This window comes from Ailuropoda melanoleuca, chromosome 15 (genome assembly GCF_002007445.2).
Source record: "Ailuropoda melanoleuca isolate Jingjing chromosome 15, ASM200744v2, whole genome shotgun sequence".
NCBI lineage: Eukaryota > Metazoa > Chordata > Mammalia > Carnivora > Ursidae > Ailuropoda > Ailuropoda melanoleuca.
In genome coordinates this window covers 68,448,009-68,466,764 of record NC_048232.1, presented here as the reverse complement: position 1 = coordinate 68,466,764, position 18,756 = coordinate 68,448,009, and the positions used below count along the sequence as shown (strand labels likewise).

Below are 18,756 nucleotides of genomic sequence, written 5' to 3'. Positions count from 1 at the left end.
CCTAATATATATTATATTCAATATTTAGAATTCTTCCTAAATATTTTTATATTATATATATATATATATACACACACATATATATATTTAGGGAGAGTATGTATTGTATATTATATAATATTTGGAATTCCAAGTATTATATAAGAATATAAAACAAAGAGTGTGTATTTTATATATAAATTTAAGAGTATAGATTTACATATATATTATATATAGATATACATATATATGTATATATAAATATATATATATTTAAGAATTCCAATAAGGATTCCAACAACAATGGGGGGAAAGTGTCGTTCAACTACAAGGTACACTAATTTAAAAAATTAAATTAAGTGAAAATTTTGTATATTCTATATGCATGTCATTATACTATGGTTACTTAACACAACACCTCATTATGTAAAGGTAATTGAGGTTTTATCATGTAAATATGCAGCACTGAACCACTAATGCAGCCCTTGAAAATTACCTTAATTAAAAAAAATGTTTTCATTATCTGGGAATCATTACTGGCTGACAGAGGTTTCAGATTGCCCTCAAATTTCCCATTACCTTTTCCTGGCCAGGGCTTCCTCTTCTGACATTAAGGTTTTGGAAACAATAGTGAGAGTCAAAGGAATAGAAGGGAAATCGACAGAATCATTCCTATGGTAGTTATATTAATGAATAAACTTGAAAAGACTTAGATAAACTGCAGGGCTCCTACTATAATAACTAAAATACCAGTCATTTCGAGAAGCCCTCAACCTTACAATTAAACGAGTATCTAGGAAAAGATCAACAACTCTTGAGCAGATGTGGGCCAAGCACGGTGCTAGGTGCTTCTATTAAAATGGCCTCACTTAGGCCTTGTGACAACTCTGAAAGTGAAGATAAGGAGCATGAATTTTGGAAGTCAGAACTGGGCCCAGATGCCTACTTTGGCAAGTTCCTAAAATTCCTTAACCTCAGTTTAATCATTTCTAAAATGAAGATGTTACCAACCTTGTAAGACTGAAATGAGGAGGTCAACAGGCTGATCTGCATTCTGTGTGTGTTCTCTGACCCTCAGTCTTGTTTTCTACCAAACCTCCTCTTGTGTTCAACTGAGAACTCAGATACTTCTTTGCATTGTGGAAAAGCAATCTCTTCCGCCATCTTGAACGTGCACCGTTGATTTTTTGGGGGACCTTAGTGAAGAACATTACGTTTGTCCTTGTCGAGTTGCATCTTTTTGGCGTTAGCGTGGCCGTTCAGCCTATTGAGGGAATTTTGAATTTTGCATTGGCCTATTACTGTATTAAATATCCTTCACCGGGGGCGCCTGGGTGGCACAGCGGTTAAGCGTCTGCCTTCGGCTCAGGGCGTGATCCCGGCGTTATGGGATCGAGCCCCACATCAGGCTCCTCTGCTATGAGCCTGCTTCTTCCTCTCCCACTCCCCCTGCTTGTGTTCCCTCAACTAGCGAGAGCTAGCTGTCTCTATCTCTGTCAAATAAATAAATAAAATATTTTTTAAAAAAAATCCTTCACCGCTTTGTGGCATTGAGAAATCTGATAAACGTTCCTCTTATGTGTACTTTGATGCCATTAATAAAAATACTGAGTAGCGCAGAATCCAGGGGCAGAGCCCTGTGGCATTCAATCAGTGGTTCCCCTACAGACTGTGACAGAGTCATTCATCACGTCTCTTGCGTGTAGATGTACAGCCAGCTGTGAATCCAGTTAATTTTTCTCTCATGGAGCCCACCATCTTACAGATAATGAACGACTTCATCAAGTGCGTTATTGAAACCAAAGGTACTAGATCTGTGGCATTCTCCTGGTCTGTCAACCTCACACTAATAACCCTGTCAAAAAGGGGAAATTAATACCTTGTGACAAAACCTTGTTTTTAACGAGACCACTGAAGTTTGGAAAGAAGAGTGGCTGATGGCACAGGGGTTGTTCCCAGAGAAGAGACACCTGCCCCGTTGCTGAGTGCTTCTGGCTGTGGCATTGCACGGATGAGCGGACCACATCCCGGGAGAAGGCTCAGTCCTTCTGGCTGAGATGCTGGACTTAATCAAGCACCAAAGTTGTCCTTTATTGAGATTCATTTTATGCCAGGCACTGCGCTAGATGATTTCCATGTATCTCATTTAATCCCTATATTAAGAGGTTACTACTCTTTTTAACATTACTTTGACTAGTTAGGTGAAGCTACGCAGGTTCAATAGTTGACCCAAAGTCATAGATATTAAGTGCTGGACAAAGGCTCACACCCGTGTCACCCTGACACCAAGCTCCGTTCTTAATCGCTGTGCCCTCTTGAGCAGATCCTTGTGTCTCGGTGGTGGTGATTTAATTGACGAAAGAACAGCGTATCAACAAGGTTTCTGATCTATTAACCTACGGTGGGAAGAATTCTCTCACTATGGTCAGTCTCCCCACCAGCCACCTTCAGCACTTCCTTTCCTGGTGACGTGACTGTGCTTCCCGGTGCCCATGGTGTCGGAGGGAAGGGAGCTCTGGGGGCTATCTCAGAGGGCTCAGATACGAGGCCTGATGGAACAGCCTCAGCCCAGGGGCAGAGAACACCTCTTCTGTAATCAAGGAGCTTCCTTCTCTGGATGCAAGCCCCCTCTCCCAACAGTGCTGCCGAGGCCGGGCTTTCTGGGTATCTTTTATCCATTGTTTAACCGTTTGGGTCTGCCTTCCACACCTGCTTCCGTGCCCACCCTACTCTGACATACACCTTCTTTGTTTAGCTGGGTGTCAGTATCAAAGATTAAACGACAGTCAGGTTGCCAGTCTATTCCACTGGCTCTTCCCGGGCCAGAAAGTCGTTCTGTCTCCATTCACGCTGTGGGTGTGATTAATTTAGTGCTTAGAATGCAGCCCTGTTCCCGAGTGCTTGAGGGAATCTCATTATCACCACCTGTTAGCCCTACAGAATCTATGGGGCTGCTCGTGATCACTACCTTCTCTTCAGACATGCACAAACTATTGCGGGAACCATTTAGAAAGCATAAGCATTTTTACCCCAAAATGTCATGACTAGGAGAATTAAGACACTTAAAAGATACATTTGGTAAGTCATAAGTACTAGTGCACTATACACCTGTAACAAAGAGTATCCTGCTTGCCCAGTAGTCTAGAGGTAAACAGCACGAGCACCCAGAGCAAAGCCGCCCTCTTGGTCACATTTCCTTTGAAATATACTGGACACCCTGCAGTTTACGGGTTGCCCACCCTTTAGCTGGTTACTGGAACCTTCCAGGAGAACAATGATTTCCGTCTGGCGCAATCTGAATTACAGCCTTCAGGAATGGCCTGATCTATACTATGCTTACTGAATACTGAGTGCTTTCTCCCAACATTTTTCGTTTATTTTTTAAAAGATTTTGACAATTTTTTTTATGTATTTGAGAGAAAGAGTGAGAGCATGAGCAAGGGGGAGCAGCAGAGGGAGAGGGAGAAGCAGGCTCCCCACTGAGCAGGGAACCCAATGCGGGGCTTGATCCCAGGACCCTGGGGTCATGACCTGAGCCGAAGGCAGACCCTTAACCGACTAAGCCGCCCAGGTGCCCCGTGTTTTTCATTTTTTTAAACAGCTTTGTTGCAATATAATTACAGATCAAAAAAGTCACCCATTTTAAGTGTACAGTTCAGTGAGTTTTAGTAAATTTGTACAATTGTTCAACAATCAGTGCAATCCAGTTTTAGAATATCTTCATCACCCTAGAAGTTTCCTGCATGGCCGTTGCAGTCATCCCTACTCCCGTTCCTATCCTAGGCAACCACTGATCTGCTTTCTCTAGAAACATTATATAAATGGGGTCATACCACATGTATGGCCTCTTCCACCTAGCATGCTATGGCATTATCTTTCATCTTTTCCCTTTTATTATTGAGTAGTATTCCATTGCATGAATATATAGATTTTACTTATCTGTTTGCCAGTTGATGGGACATTTGGATTGTTTCCAGTTTTTAACTGTTATGAATAATGCTGTTTAAAAATTCATTCACAAATTTCTGTGTGTACATGTGTTTTCCTTTCGCTTGGGCTGCTACCTAGAAGTGGACTTGCTGGGTCCTATGGTAAGAAACAGGGTCATAATGTGAGATACTGGCAATTCTCCAAAAAGTAGATGTGCCGCTTTACAAGTCCCCTAGCAAGATGGGGGTCCAGTTTCTCCACATCCTCACCATCACGTGGTATTGTCAGGTTTTGTTTTGTTTTTTTTTTTAATTTTAGCTGTTTTAGTGGGTATATAGTGATTCCCAGTTTTATTGTTTTGGGATTCTCCAGGAGTTGAGGAAGCAGATGGAGGTGAGGGTAATGATGGAAGTAAAGGGATTATTAAGAATCTGTCCTCCAGCGTCATCCTGCTTTCTCTTCTTGAGCCTGTCATCGGGACCCACAACATCTGCTTTCCCTAGAAATACTTTTTTTTAAACCCCTAACATTCTTTTCTCCTCCACACGTGGGCTGAAGTACGGTGAACACCTGATTCTAAAGTGCAGTAGTAGCAAGCCAGGCTAAGTAAAATCCATGGATGCACTTTTTAAACCTTCACTTGAACTAGTTTTAGGTAGATTTTTACCTCCTCCCACACCAACTTCTTTTATCAGAACTGCTGACAAGAAACAGAATTGACTGGCTTGAATTCGTTGCATCCTTCACTATTCTACCCACTGATGGAGGGTGTTATGTCATTAAAGTAGCTACACAGCAGCCCAAAGGAGGCAGCAAAGGAGCAGAAAAGAAGGCCTTTTATAATCCAAAAATTGAATAACCCTTACCTACCTAAGATTGTCTCTTGAGACGCAATTTGTCAGAGCTTCTCCTTACAAATATGTATAGTCATATGTTTTGCATATTTAATGTGTAGTTATGTAGGCATCTGTTAATAATGAATTTTGTTAAACATAATATCACTTAAAATACTGAAACTATGGGTCATACAATATAATGGATGATAAGTTTTATGATCTCAAAAAATGAACAAAAATCAGTCAAAAAATGCCCTCATAGCCATACATTTCCTGCATAGTTAGCGGAATACAAGCCAGATTGGCCTCTCTACTTCTTAAGATGCAGAGCATTTTTATGTATTAATAATGCCGCAAAGAGATTTGCAGTTTTCAAATGCTTTTAGCTCATGATCACATCTCCAAGAATAACTTCAGATGTGGGATATAGCACATAGTTCCCATTTTCTTTTGCAACAAATTTTCCCTCCAGTAATCTCAACGATTGGGTTATTGAGCAATGCAAACCAAATTTCTCCGATGAAAACCTAATTTGCAGCAAGCTGTACTTAAAAGTAACTTACAGGGAAATTAGTTAGGAACTGATTGGTTTGTTTGTTTGTTTTCTTAATCTTCTGGAGCAATGTTTATGTGAAAATATAATCAGAAAATTAGTACCTACATCAAGAGGTAATTCAGAGAGCTTTACAAATAAACCTAAGATTCTCATTGATTACAAAAGAAGGCTTTCTACCTCCAGAACCCTTAAATTCTCAGAGGCAATTATACCATTAAGGTCTCTCTTTCCATGCAAAGATTATCTCATTTCCTCATAATTAGTATTTCCTGTTCATTGATACAGACTGTATTCAAAAAACATACGCCCCCCCCCGACCCTTCACCCTCTCTGTCCTTTGCACTCTCTGGGGCTATAAAACTTGGAACCTCTTTTTCTCCCTGTTGGTTGGCACCATCGTATTTTGATGACATCTATTATACAAACTGCTATGTGCTGATTATTTAGTAGCAGTTGCTATGAAAAGTATTAGCAGAAGGACAAGAAAATCTGGAAAATCTAGTCAGAGGGATTTTTTTTTTTAATGAAGTGTTAGAGGTAAAGCGAAGGAGTTCCAGACGATCGGAGGTAAGTCAGATTTCCATCACTCGTGGCAAGACCGTGTAAGGGAATTAGGTGCTAAAGCTCAGAAAGAATAGAAAACTGGAGAGTAGAAAGGAAAAAGCAACAGGACAGGAACGTTCTCTTCTTTTCCTCTTTGTCTTTCAGAGATGGCATTGTCCACGGCAAAAGGGATCAGATCTGAGATTTTAGGGATGCCCCTCTAAGAGGTACTTGTGTACTAGGTGCTCTGAGGGGCTCTAGGATGCAGTGACGCGTATCTGACTTTGAACGGGTAAGACACAGACCTGTACTAAGAGCTAGCTAGCAGCACAAGCCGGGATATACCCAGTATCAGCAGCCTGCAAATACTGGAGCTGTTCAGAGAGGGAGGTTGCAGTAATCCAAGGGGAGCAAGGAAAGCTTCAGGTGGATCTTGACTTCATCCTTGCAAGACTCTAACGAAAAGGAGAGCATGACATTCATATCTGTGTCGTAGACTATACAGGTGTGTTGTATATGTAAGCCAAAGAAATGTGCATGGCACAGTCGGGGACCTGGAGGAGATGTGGCTGGAATCAAAGATATTTTAGATTAACAAGAGAGAGGGCTGGGGAAGTGAAAGGCATGGTTCTTGATCTAAAATTTACCGAGAGATAATCTATAATAATACATTTAAATAACAAAGATAATAGTAAAAATGTTGCTGATATGTTTATTCAAGGATAGAGTAAAAAAGTTTAAAGTTTCTGTTATACTTAAAAGAGAAATCATGCCTTAGGTCAGTGGTTTATGATTTCTGGAGCTTCCTAGTCATTCAATTCACAGAAATCACTTTTAGTCTTGGCATGCTGTGTAGACACATATATTTAGATAGATGGGTGGCTGATAGATATGTAGGTAGATGGATGTAGGGAGAGATGGAAGGACAGGCGGATACATGAATACACATACATATAGATAATAGGAAGATAGACACACCCATTTTTAAAATATTTTTTCCATCTACTGGATTGACAGCCCTGGAGGACTGAATATGTTCTCTTCTTTGTGGCTCACAAATCTTGTAACGTGGTAGTTATGTAACAAAGACATCAATAAATGTTTGTTGAATAAGATTATTATTGTCCCTTTAATATCATTCAACTTTAATATCAACTCAAAGATGTTAAAGATCAGGGGATGCCTGGGTGTCTCAGCCGTTAAGCGTCTGCCTTCGCCTCAGGTCATGATCCCAGGGTCCTGGGATTGAGCCCCACATCAGGCTCCCTGCTTGGCAGGAAGCCTGCTTCTTCCTCTCCCACTCCCCTTGCTTGTGTTCCCTCTCTCACTGTCTCTCTCTGTCAGATAAATAAACAAAATCTTAAAAAAAATGTTAAAGATCAAAATGTCATTATGTTCTGCTTCAGAGCTCCTTCTAGCCACCATATTAAACCAGGCATGGATTGTTATAGCCCAAGAAATAGGAGAGAAAATGTCACAGTCAAAAATCAAATGCAAGTTCAAACGAGGATCTCTGGCATTGTGGGAGTTGAAATTGGATGACACACAGGCACTTCTGCCTTGATGCTTTCAGGTGGAAGGTGTTTAGAAATCTTTACCAGGGAGGTAGGGGGGAACCTTTCACATTTAGTTGCAATTTTAGTTCTGCAGATGAGAACAAAGCAGGTAAACTTCCGCCCCAACTTCCATTCTGGGCATTTAAGAACACCAGAATTCCTTCGGAACCCTGCAGTTTTGTTAGAAAAGGCCACCCTGAAGCCAGATTCGCGCTCTAGTCTTGCTTAGTTGGCAAACATCTAGAAAAGAAAAAGGGGAGTTATCTACCCCATTAAAAGTGAAGAAGGCCCTCAAACTGGGGGCTTCAGAGGGGAGGAGGGTGAGGGAATGGGATAAGCTGGTGATGGGTAGTAAGGAGGGCACGTATTGCATGGTGCACTGGGTGTTATACACAACTAATGAATCATCGAACTTTACATCAAAAAAAAAAAAAAAAGGAAGGAGGGCTCCAAATGCAGGATAAAGCTGTTTCACCCTAAATACCATTTCAATTAAAAAATCCCCCTCTAAATAAAAAACTAGAAATAAAAAGGAGGCAGCCTCGCGGCCGTGCTAAGGCACATCGCTCATGTGCCCCACGTTGCTGCATGTGTAACCCCCGGAGTATTCAGCTACATGTGTTAGTTCATGTCTGTCAGCTCAACCTGAACTCCGAAATATAACAAATGCAAAATGTGACACCGAGGAACATTATGTGGATTTGTGATTTTCCCTGGAGGACTTGGTCCAGCCAGCAACAAATGGATTGAGATTTCGTGCGGAACATGGAGACAGACTGTCGCTACATGACTCTTCTTCATGACTCATGAGCATTGTCGCAGTTTTCTTCAGTGTTTTTTATATTGTGTCTATGCAAACATGGCCATGAAAATGGAAATGGTAAAGTGATAGGATTATTCATTCATTTATTTATTTATTTATTTATTTAGTACGTGGAAGGTTTGCTATCTGGAAAAGAAGCACAATCTAAATTTCCAACAGTAAGGGGAATGGTTAATCAATTATGCCATGCTTCTCTAAAGCAATAACATGGTAATATGGAGTTACTTAAAATGTCTACTGAGAGTTGGATATGTAGGAGTTTTTTAGCTTTAATATTGAGTGAAAAAATGAAGGTGAAAATGGTACTTATGCTATGGCTACTATAAAATATAATCATGGGGACAAAACGAAAGGAGTATATTTATATGTTCCTAGCCTATGGAGAACTTGTTCCTTTATTTGTTTTCTGTTTCTTTCTCTACAGTGGGAAAGCAGTATTTTTATCATAATCAAAACATTGTTTAATTTTTAAAAGCGGAGAAAGAAAAAGCATGTTTCATTTACATCATGTCAAATTCACATTTAACTTATATCGTATTCGATTTAAAAAGAAAAGAGAGAAGTGTCAGTATGCTGACTGTCACAGACGCTGTGACAGATTCTGATGTGAGCCTATTCAGTGTCAGGGTAAAGTCAGGCTATTGTCTAGCAGAAGTCCTACAGCTACACCCAGAAATGTAAAAGACATAACATTACAGCATTGTCACTCCACACAGTTATTCTATTGCCGGGATTTACGACGGGGTTTCTGAAGATGTCCTGTGTAATTGATGATACTGGAGAAAATTCCTAGAGGCAGCTGCTACTCTGATGAATGGATGCTAATATGAAGCAGGCCCATGTTGGTTCAACAACGCTCCTTGCCTTTGGCCCACATTTCTCATGATAGTTGTAATAAAAACCATTAAGAAAACATGCAGTCACTTTTATTCCTTATCTGATAGAATTCAGCAACTGGAACCACATTCTTATGCTCATGTGTGTAATAATTTTTTCTTAGTTAATGGTTTGACTGTGTAGTTATTCACGTCCAGTTTCTCTGAGTTTTCCTCTGTGTATTGCCAAATAATCCGTGGCAGAAACTCAATATTGGTTTTTGAATTGAACTGAATGGGCTCAATACCTCAGAATAACTAAATCCCCACTATATTACCAGTACTTTACCCCATTGTCCCCATTGGGTTCCTTTGACAAGTAGTTCACTTCCACCTGAGCAGTAATGAAAACCATGCAGAAATCTTCTCTACTCTAGTAATCATTGCTCTGGCTTTTTGAAAACCAAAGGTTGGCAAACTGACTGGTCATCCGTTATGGTGCCTGGGGTGATAGGAATCCACTACTACCCTATCTGCTTATGATGATCAGATGATCAGATCAGTGTGAGATTAAGTTGTTCTCACACAAGGCAAACCCAATTGCCTTTGGACTTGATTTTTCCATAATGACTATTTTTCTTTGGAATAGTGTCTCTGTTATTGTCTTGCCAATCGGATCTCTTATTGTCAACTTGGGAGATTTGTAGCCAAATGTCACCCTCCCTAGAACTCTAATATTAGCCAACTTGGATTGAATCTTGGGTTGATGAGGACTTCCTGTTCTTTGTCTATACCCGCATGTCTATATCTGTACAAGGAATTCTGTAAGATACCACCTGAGCTCTTTTGGTCTGAAGCTCTAACACTTCTGTGAGCCTTGTCCAGAACTGAAGCTATATTATTTTAATGGTTTCAGATGATCAAAACCCAGTATAAATGTTTTGAACATGTTAATTCAAAATTTAAAAAGTGCCATTTTAAGAAGCCTCATAACATGTGGCCAGTGGTGTAGCTAAGGCCAAATGGTGTAGAGGTTGATGGCGAGAAGAGCGTGGTGAGAGGTAAAGAGCAGGTGAAGAATCAGGTGCACATCCCGGCCATGCTACCGTTAGCAATGTGACCTCAGTATTTCTGTCTCAGGTTGCATCTCTAGACTAAGAACGATAATGTTATTGGAAGGATTAAATGAGATATTTGCACATATGTAATGCACTTGGCACAGTTTCTAGCACAGTTAGAACATAGCGAACGTTCAGTAAATGGTAATCATGGATATCTTCGGTAATACGGGATCATTTCTAATAAATGAGGAGCGTTACTCAGATGTTTTCTACATGAATCATCACTGTGGTAATTTGCTCATTCTATGTATCTGTCTGTCTGTTTACCGGATGTAGTTTTGAATGTAGGTGAGTCCGGAGCTGAAGGCCAAGAAAGAATTCGTGAGCCGTCTTTGGTGCAAAAAGGTGGTTTTATTAAAGCACAGAGCACGGGGCAGGACCCGTGGGCAGAAAGAGCTGCCATAGGGTCATGAGGAGTGGCCCATTATATACTTTCACGTTGGGAGGGGGTTAGGGGTAGTGTAAGCCTCCCACGTATTTTGGAAACAAGGCTTCCAGGATCCTGAGGGGGCTAGCAACTGTTGGGAAAGTTCGTTGATTATCGTTTAGTAAACCCTCAGTCGAGAGACTCTTCGTATGTCTATTGATGGGTCATATGCTTGGAGGACACGTAACTTGGGGGGTAACTATAAAGGAAGTTTCCAGAGGAATATGTTAAAGTTGACTTACAGGATCCCTGGTTTGGGCTAAGATTGCCTTTTGCTCTTAGCAAAGTATTAACACTGAGGCAGCTGAGTCCCTAGAGGAAGGTCACTCTGCCTGTTCCAGGGACTTGTCAGTGGGCTGTAGGCAGTAAGGAAATTTAATAATTTTTTTTTGCCTTTGTTTCCCACATCATACCCTCTTCTGGGTCGTTCTGTGAAAGGCAGCAGTAGAGTTCCAGTGTAGAGGAGTGCCTCAATTTACCTCCCATTGGGGATTCAATAGTGTGCATGGGAGAATAGCATACATTCTTTTAGATTAGGTCCTAGTATTAAACTAATAACTAGAAACCAGACCGTTCGTACCAGGACATGTCTCTTCAATGGGAGTTTTTCCACGGTTAGCCAAATCTCTGCCAGCAGAACACCAGCAGACCTGTGGGACGCAATTAACTTTCTGAAGATCACCAAGTCCCTGTCTTTGTGGGTCAGGATTTCTGTGCATCCTTAGAGCCCTGCCCACAGCACCAGTTGCGTGCATCTTCTCTGTGCCAGGCCCTGTGCTGGTTATTCTCACAGTCTCACTCTTCGCCTTCCCAACAACGTGGGGACTGGCATTCACTTCCTCACTGTATAGGTGAGAAAACTGAGACAGGACATGTCAGGTCACTTGCCCCAAATGGAGTCGTTGGGGAGTAAGCCAGAAGCAGCAGTGGGGGTTACGCCAGCTCAGTCTTTCCGCAGTTATTTGTTTACTTAGTGTCAGTTATTTGTCACAGTAACTTTGAATGTCTTTATTATTATAAAAAGATTTCTTAGCAGGACCCAGGGGCCCAAGGTAGCAGCGTAAGCATCAGGTCCAATTAGCATCTGGGAAGAAGACAGTGGGGATTTTACCGGAGGAATTTATATTCAATAGAAGCCTTTTGGCAAAGTAATTGAGAATACGAATAAAAGGGAATGAGAAAATGTAGTGTTTTTAGACTTGCAAATACATTTGAAAAGGTTAATGTTGTGTTTTTCTGAAATGGAGGAATTCTTTGATCTTGATGCTTTAAAAAAAAAAGAAAAAAAAAAACAATGCAAAAATATCAGGGCATCTCTCCGATCATCTACACAATGTTGCCTGCAAGTCATCGGCACTGAGACCACAATTATTTAGCATATTTATAAATCATCTGAGGAGTATATGGTGAAATTCCAGATTTGTGAAAAGTGCTAAACTCCTCCAGGTACGAAATGCCAAGCTGGCTAATATAAATGTAGAAAGACAACACAGGGGTGCGCAAGTAGGCAGAATTCTGGATGGCAGATCGGCTTCTGCCCAGACAACCTTAGGGTAAGGAATTTCAGGGGAAATAATACAAACCATCCTTCCAAGATTAAAGGGCTTTGAACCCTCAGCTATAACGAAGTCAGTGTATATTTTTGTCCCTAGTTATTCCTACTGCAACTAAAAGGCCAGCCAGAAATCAGGAGTGCTTAGAAAGGGACATTTAAAAGGGGCCATTAAGCAGAAAATAGTATCCTGCTCAAATGTGAAGCCATGGTTCACTTCTACCTGCAATGTTGTGAGTATTTTGTTCCATAAGCCTTAAGCAGCTGCGACGGGGCAGGAGAGATGCAGAGACAGAGTCAGAACTGTGGGGAAGAGGAGCAAAGATGGGGATGAAGTTTCACAGAATCATAGTGACACGGTGCATGTGGACACTCACCTGGGTTTACAGTTGCCATCCCCGTCATCGGCAGACACGGGTCAGGGAGCAGATATGAAAGGAGTAGAGCATACTGCTGGTGTAAAATCTGAATCACTTTGGGCAGAAAGACCAGTAGGCTAACTGACAAATAGGCAAATAAAAATTCAAGGTAACATGGGATGAATGCCAAAGAAATGCCTACCTCTCCCCTTTAAAACTTGAAAAGAGAGGTTTTTGTTTTTGTTTTTAGATCAGCTACACTATGGGTAGTATACTTTACGAACTAGTAACCCAAATAGTCCCAGTTCTGTCCTCAAACTACACGTGGACAGAGAAGAGGTAAATACATTTCTTATGAACAGATTTATAATATGTTATTTTAAAGTCAGTAATATTTGGAGATGTGCCCACACTTTGCAGTTTACCTGGGAGTAAAACGAGTTTGGGAATCCAGCAAACCTGACTCAAATCCCAAAGCCACCATGTACTGGCCCTTAGATAGGCTACTTTACCACTCTGAACTTCAGTCTCCTCTTCTGAAAATCAAGAAGAACCCCTTCCAGAGGAGGATGTTGGGATGATTGAAAGGGGTAGCATTTGTAAAGCTCAGGGAGGGGATGGGGACTGAGGCTGTCTGCAAGTTATGGTTCCCTTTGTCACCTCTTCCACAGTGTGCCCTTTGTAGCACTGTCAGACTCTGAGTCCCATCCTGGGGAACCTTTGAGCCTTCCCCCAGGTGGGCAGTTCTTGATTCTCACCCTACTCTGACTTCCATCGACATTAACATTCATTCTCTCATATTCATTGAGCCCCTATTATTTCAAGCATTGCTTTAGGCATTTGGGAAATCATACTGATAAAGATAGACCAGGGCCCTGCTTGCAGGAAGTTTACCTGGCGGAGATGGGACACAAACACACACACACTGAACCTCTAAACAAACTCATTTGAGAGAATGATAAAAAAAAGGATCGTAGGGTAGAGTAGGACAGGGGCTGAGGACATGGTTCTTTAATGAAAGGAGGGAGAAGGCTTTTGTGAGGAGGCAACACTGGAGCTCCATAGGGACGAGAAGGTGTCATTTGAAAATCTTAAGAGGAGTGTTCCAGGTAGACGGACAAAGGGGATAGAGGTCCCAAGGCAAGAATGAGTACGGAATGTTCAAGGAGCAGAAAAGACCAGTGTGAGCATCCTGAATGAAGGGACCCTGAGGGAGGCAGAGGGCAACCAGCTCTATTGAGCCTTGGAGCCAGGTCAGGACTCAGATTTTATTTTAAGAGCAATAGAGGGGCACCTGGGTGGCTCAGTAGGTTAAGTGTCTACGTTCAGTTCAGGTCATGATCCCAGGGTCCTGGGATCGAGTCCCGCTTTGGGCGCCCTGCTCAGCAGGAAGTCTGCTTCTTCTTCCCTCTCTGTGAGCTCTCTCTCTCTCTCTCTCGAATAAATAAACAAAATCTTTTTAAAAAATAAATAAGAGCAGTAGAAAGCTATTGGAGAGTTTTCTGCTGGTAGGGGAAAAGACTTGACTTACCCTTTACACTGTGGTTGTGGAGTGGAGAGCTGGACTCTAGGGCAGCTCGAGCGAAAGGAGTGGTGTCTCTTCTCTCTTATCCCACCTCCCATCCTTTGCCACCCCCGACTCTGCCCATGCCATTCCCATCTTTCCAGACAAGGGCCCACTCTGACTTCACACAGTGTCTCTCAGGGGGAAGAGGTAATGGCACAAATCCCTTCATTCTTTCATCTTTTACGACATGTAAAATATTTTTTCTCAAACAAAATATTTAACCCAAATATATGTCGTTTCAGGTTTTAAAAATCAATTTGATTGGCCACAGGAAACGTATTTTGGCCTCTCTGGGAGACAGGCTGCACGACGACCCACCACAGAAGCCCCCTCGGTCCATCACCCTCAGGGTAAGTGCCCAGCTCGTTTGTTTTGTTCTCCAGTCTTAGCCTCAGCAATTATCTTGTGCAATAAAATAAAATGACTGAAGCAACAGATTGGGAAGTGCAGGCTGTTTTCCATGTAGCTTACCTTATTTGTATAAAAAAACAATCTCACTTTTGATTGTATTTTGTAATATGAGGTTTGTTTTTCTCAATTGGTTAAATATCTATTTCTGAGATTTAGATGTATATCTGACAAACCACCATCTTTAAAGAACTACTCCCTCTCCTCCCTTCCCACACTCCCATCTGCACCAAGTGAGAGGAAATGAGTTTTCTGTCAAACTCCTCAAACCCACAGAAAAGAAATCAATCGAGGACCACAATTAAGGAAGGATCAATTTAAAGTTAACCTTAGGGTCTTTTGGGTTTTAGGCAGGGCAAGCTTGTCAGCTTTACTCACTTCAGAAATTAAGAATAGAGAATCTAGAGAACAGTTACATTTTAGGTTTATGGGACAGGAAAACTAGAGAGAAACCATACAAGGGAGAGAAAACTAAAGTGGAAAGAGAAGGAAGGCAGGAAGGGAAGAGCAGAGAGAACAAGAAAACAAGAGTTGATCGCCAGCAAGATGGCAGCAGACAAGAGGCCTATTGGAACTTTTCAGAAACTCATCAGAAAGCTGGGATCTCCATGATCAGTTGGAGAGTTCCAACTCTGTTCTCTTTAGTTAGTCCTGCACTTGCTTCTGATCCCTCTTCTGCACGTGTCAGCAAGGGCAGTGATAGCAAACTGTGCGTGGGAGCCTGGCACTGAGATGGAACTCCCAGCGATGAAATGCCGTAGAAAGCCTCTTATCAGTGAGCTTCAGCAAACAGCCCAACTACAAATGCCAACGCAGCGGAGGACCGGGCAGGAGAGGAGCTGTTCAGATGTTGAGTCTGATTCTGTTTTAAAGAAGTGCACAACGATGTCAGGGAGTGCAGGAGATGTGGCTGGAGGAGGGAACCAGGAGGAACACATTGAGTAAATTGGGACGGACACACTGGGACATTTGGAGACTAGTTGGGGGCTTTGGGAGCAGTGAAAGTAGAAATAGGACCTATTTTTCTTCCCAGTAAGGGAAGCCTCAAATAAGTTAGGGGGGAAATAAGGCTAGAAAGGGGTTATTGTCTCACCTTCATTTCGCTGCACGGAAGGAAGGGAAGGGTAGGTGCCATCAGTGTAAATATCCTAAAATGCCTCTTTAGACGAGCAACTCCTCCTACTTACTGAGCCTCTCCCTCTATTTCCCTGGAGGAGTTTTAGGAGAACAGCAAACAGATCAAAGACAGATTTCCCCAGAAAGAGTGCAGGATCTTAATCTGTCAAAGGAGGCCCAGAACATCTGGGGGAGAAGTGGCCTGGAGACCCAGCACAATCCAACCCTCCTCTGACTTGCAGACACTAGAGCCCAGCCTTCTGCCGCCCCTTGTCTTCCTTCTGACCAGTTTCCCTCAGCTTGAGTCATCTTTGCCGTTGACACGCATCCTCTGTCATTATATGCATTGCTCTGCAGTCCGCGTGTGACATGCTGTGTCTCCATGCTGTGTCCTCTTCCCTGCCCCATTGCCACACCACCCTTCAATGGAGAATCAAGACCCATTAGGTCCCATTGGGGCTCTCTGTTCATGCGTCTGCCACAGTGAGGATACTCTGTCCACATGAAACATACTGCCCTCGTCAACACACGATAGTGTCAGGGGTGCCCAACATACGTGTGTCTCTCTCCTGAACTCCTATGTAGCACTGGGTGCAAGGAAACAGATCCTGATTGAGTATCCTTTGAACTTTTGACTTGAAATACCTAGGGGGAAAAGTGTTGCCTAGATCACGCCATTAATAAAATGGCGGAACGTCGTCCATTCCTTGGCAGTTGAATCAGAAAATGACTCCCCACCCCCACAATTTGTCTTGTCAGTATTTCACGATTGTGAAAGCAAAGGTTAGCCACAAGAACATGGTATTTATTTCATGATGTATTTCCATTCAGGATCCCAGTGGTAATCACACTCCTCCTCAGTTGTCTCCATCACTTAGCCAAAGCACTTACACCACTGGTGGCTCCCTAGACGTTCCTCACATTATCATGCAGGGCGATGCAAGGAGGAGAAGAAATGAAAACTACTTTGATGATATTCCCCGATCAAAACTGGAGAGGCAGATGGCCCAGGTAAGGTATTAAAAGCCTCTGTGATGTTTTTGCCTTTCCCCCATATCAAGTAATGCATTATGATAATTGAACACTAGTTTACAGTGAGCAGATGGCTGTTGTCCACCCAACTGGAATTTTACCATTTTATGCTATGGCTTTCATTCCCTACTCACTTGAACCAGACCGAAACAGACCTTCCCGGGAATGGAATGTATACGCAGATCCTTGTTATCCATTCTTAGGAGAGAAATTGATCTCATTGCCCCTAGAAAGTCTTTGGGCCAAAGGGAGTCATACCATGTAAAAATCAAATCATAATGAAAATGAATAATAAATGTCTGCGTTATAAGATGTAAATCAGTTAGATGACAGAGCAGAAGTCGAGGGAAGTATTAGCTCCTCGTGATGTGGTTAATTTCCTTCCAAGTTAACATACTTGTACAGAATTGCATTGGCTCATATTGTCACCTTGAGGAGTTGAAGGTGATGATGCTGCCTGACACACAGAATTGAAAAAAAAAACCTTTCTCGTTTGGACCTTTCCATGGTTTTGGTAGAGATGTAGTGTCTAGCCTGCCCTCAGATTGCTGCTCAGAAACTTGAGTCAGCCATAACCAAACAGCAGAGCTGTTCTTAACACCATTCAGATGGGCAGTTAGCTCTAGAGTCTCTCTGAGAATTCAGGGTTTGGGTTTGTCGACAACGACTGGCAGAATCAACTCTTTTCATCCGCCTCCTAGGTTCAGACTGGTGTGTTAAGAGGCTTCTCTCTGCCTCCCACACCTAAGATGAGAATCTTGAGGTGAAAATTCGACTGTAATTGCTTTGCTTTGCTTGTTAAATACTTTTCTCAACTGTTTGGTGAGATTCTGTTTTGAAAAGCCTTCGGTAAATATTCTGTGCTGCCTCTCATGAAAGAAAAATGTGAAGAGAATGTTCTGGAAACCCTGGCTTTTCTGCCTGCAAATGCCCTGGAGAGAGAGGGTCTGGTATATTGCAACTCCTTTCAGCTCTCTCAATATTGAATTCTTCTCTGGTTCTTTGTGCAGGGAATGGCAATGTTAGGATTTCGGACAATCTTTTATTGAAGGGAGATGAAAATGTACGAGATACAAGAAATGAATAATTTTCCCTTTTTCTCTTGTTAAGTATTAGCTTTTAATCTTTATTTCAATTTTCACTGATGTTCTTTTAAAGAGTCTGAAAGCTTTTTCCCCAAGTTGTTCAGATATTTCCTGCTACTTGTTAGTATTTGTGGATCACATATCTGGTTAAATTTCTGTAATGACAGCATTTCAGAGACATGGTTTGTTTTGACTTGGAGCCATGTCATCTTTATGTATTAGTACAAACTGGGTCTTTTCTGAACCTTTCCCTTCCCTCGGAAAAGGAAGATTCTTTGTCAAAGACCATTAGCTATTATTGACTCTGCCAACTTCAAAAACAGAATTACCTATCTGAGATCCTCATATAATCTATGAAATTTCTGCATATAGTACGGTTTTTCAAAGAAGTAGTTAATTCTTCTTCTGCCTGCATGTGAACACTCAGGGGTAATCCTGCAAGATTGCTCTCTTACCTTGTCCTCTTCATGAGATTCATAAACTAGGGCCGGTATTGAATAGCCCAGCTGTTTTTCCTGTCACTCCAGTCGGAAGGCATCCCTTTGAGGAGCGGTCTCACCCTCGAGAAAGTTGAATGAACTTGTATCTGGCCAGGTGAGAAAGGTCCAGAAGCAGAAAGAGGCTGAGACAAGTGGGTGGACGGACGCGGTGAGGCACGGAGGGTCTGCGTGGATGTGCTTCTTTTCCTCGTGTGTACTGCTCGCAGTGATCGAATGACTGGTGTAGACATAGGCCACCGTCAGCAGCCAGGAGCGTATTAGACCTTTCTGAAATCCTGCCGCTCGACACAGCACTTTCACTGCAGAGAAAATAGGAGACAGCACTACAGGAATCTGATCAATAAGAACAAAGGATTCTGGGATCGCAACTCTTTCGGTTGTGTTAATTGCAGTTTTTTGTTTCTCTTGAGAATGTTTCCTAGTTTAGAAATGCCAAAAAATCATGGAGAAATGAATGTGTACCTTTTAAAAATAGTTTCAAAGCTTTAGCCTGTCAAAATACGAAGTACTCCGTGATTTTGTTGTTGAACGGTTTTATTTAAGTGCTTTTC

General features: G+C 42.0%; 1 protein-coding gene across 14 annotated transcripts in view; it reads left to right on the top strand.

The window, feature by feature from the left end:
- Positions 1 to 18,756, top strand: part of ANKS1B (ankyrin repeat and sterile alpha motif domain containing 1B) — a 1,024,648-nt gene that overhangs the window by 931,034 nt on the left and 74,858 nt on the right. For 11 of the 14 annotated variants that reach the window (XM_034644186.1, XM_034644184.1, XM_034644181.1 and 8 more), the window contains 2 exons: positions 14,307 to 14,414; positions 16,420 to 16,599. In XM_034644186.1, coding sequence (XP_034500077.1) covers positions 14,307 to 14,414; positions 16,420 to 16,599 — 288 coding nt within the window. The remainder of the gene's footprint in view (positions 1 to 14,306; positions 14,415 to 16,419; positions 16,600 to 18,756) is intronic. The other 3 variants (XM_034644189.1, XM_034644187.1, XM_034644188.1) reach the window with 1 other exon arrangement.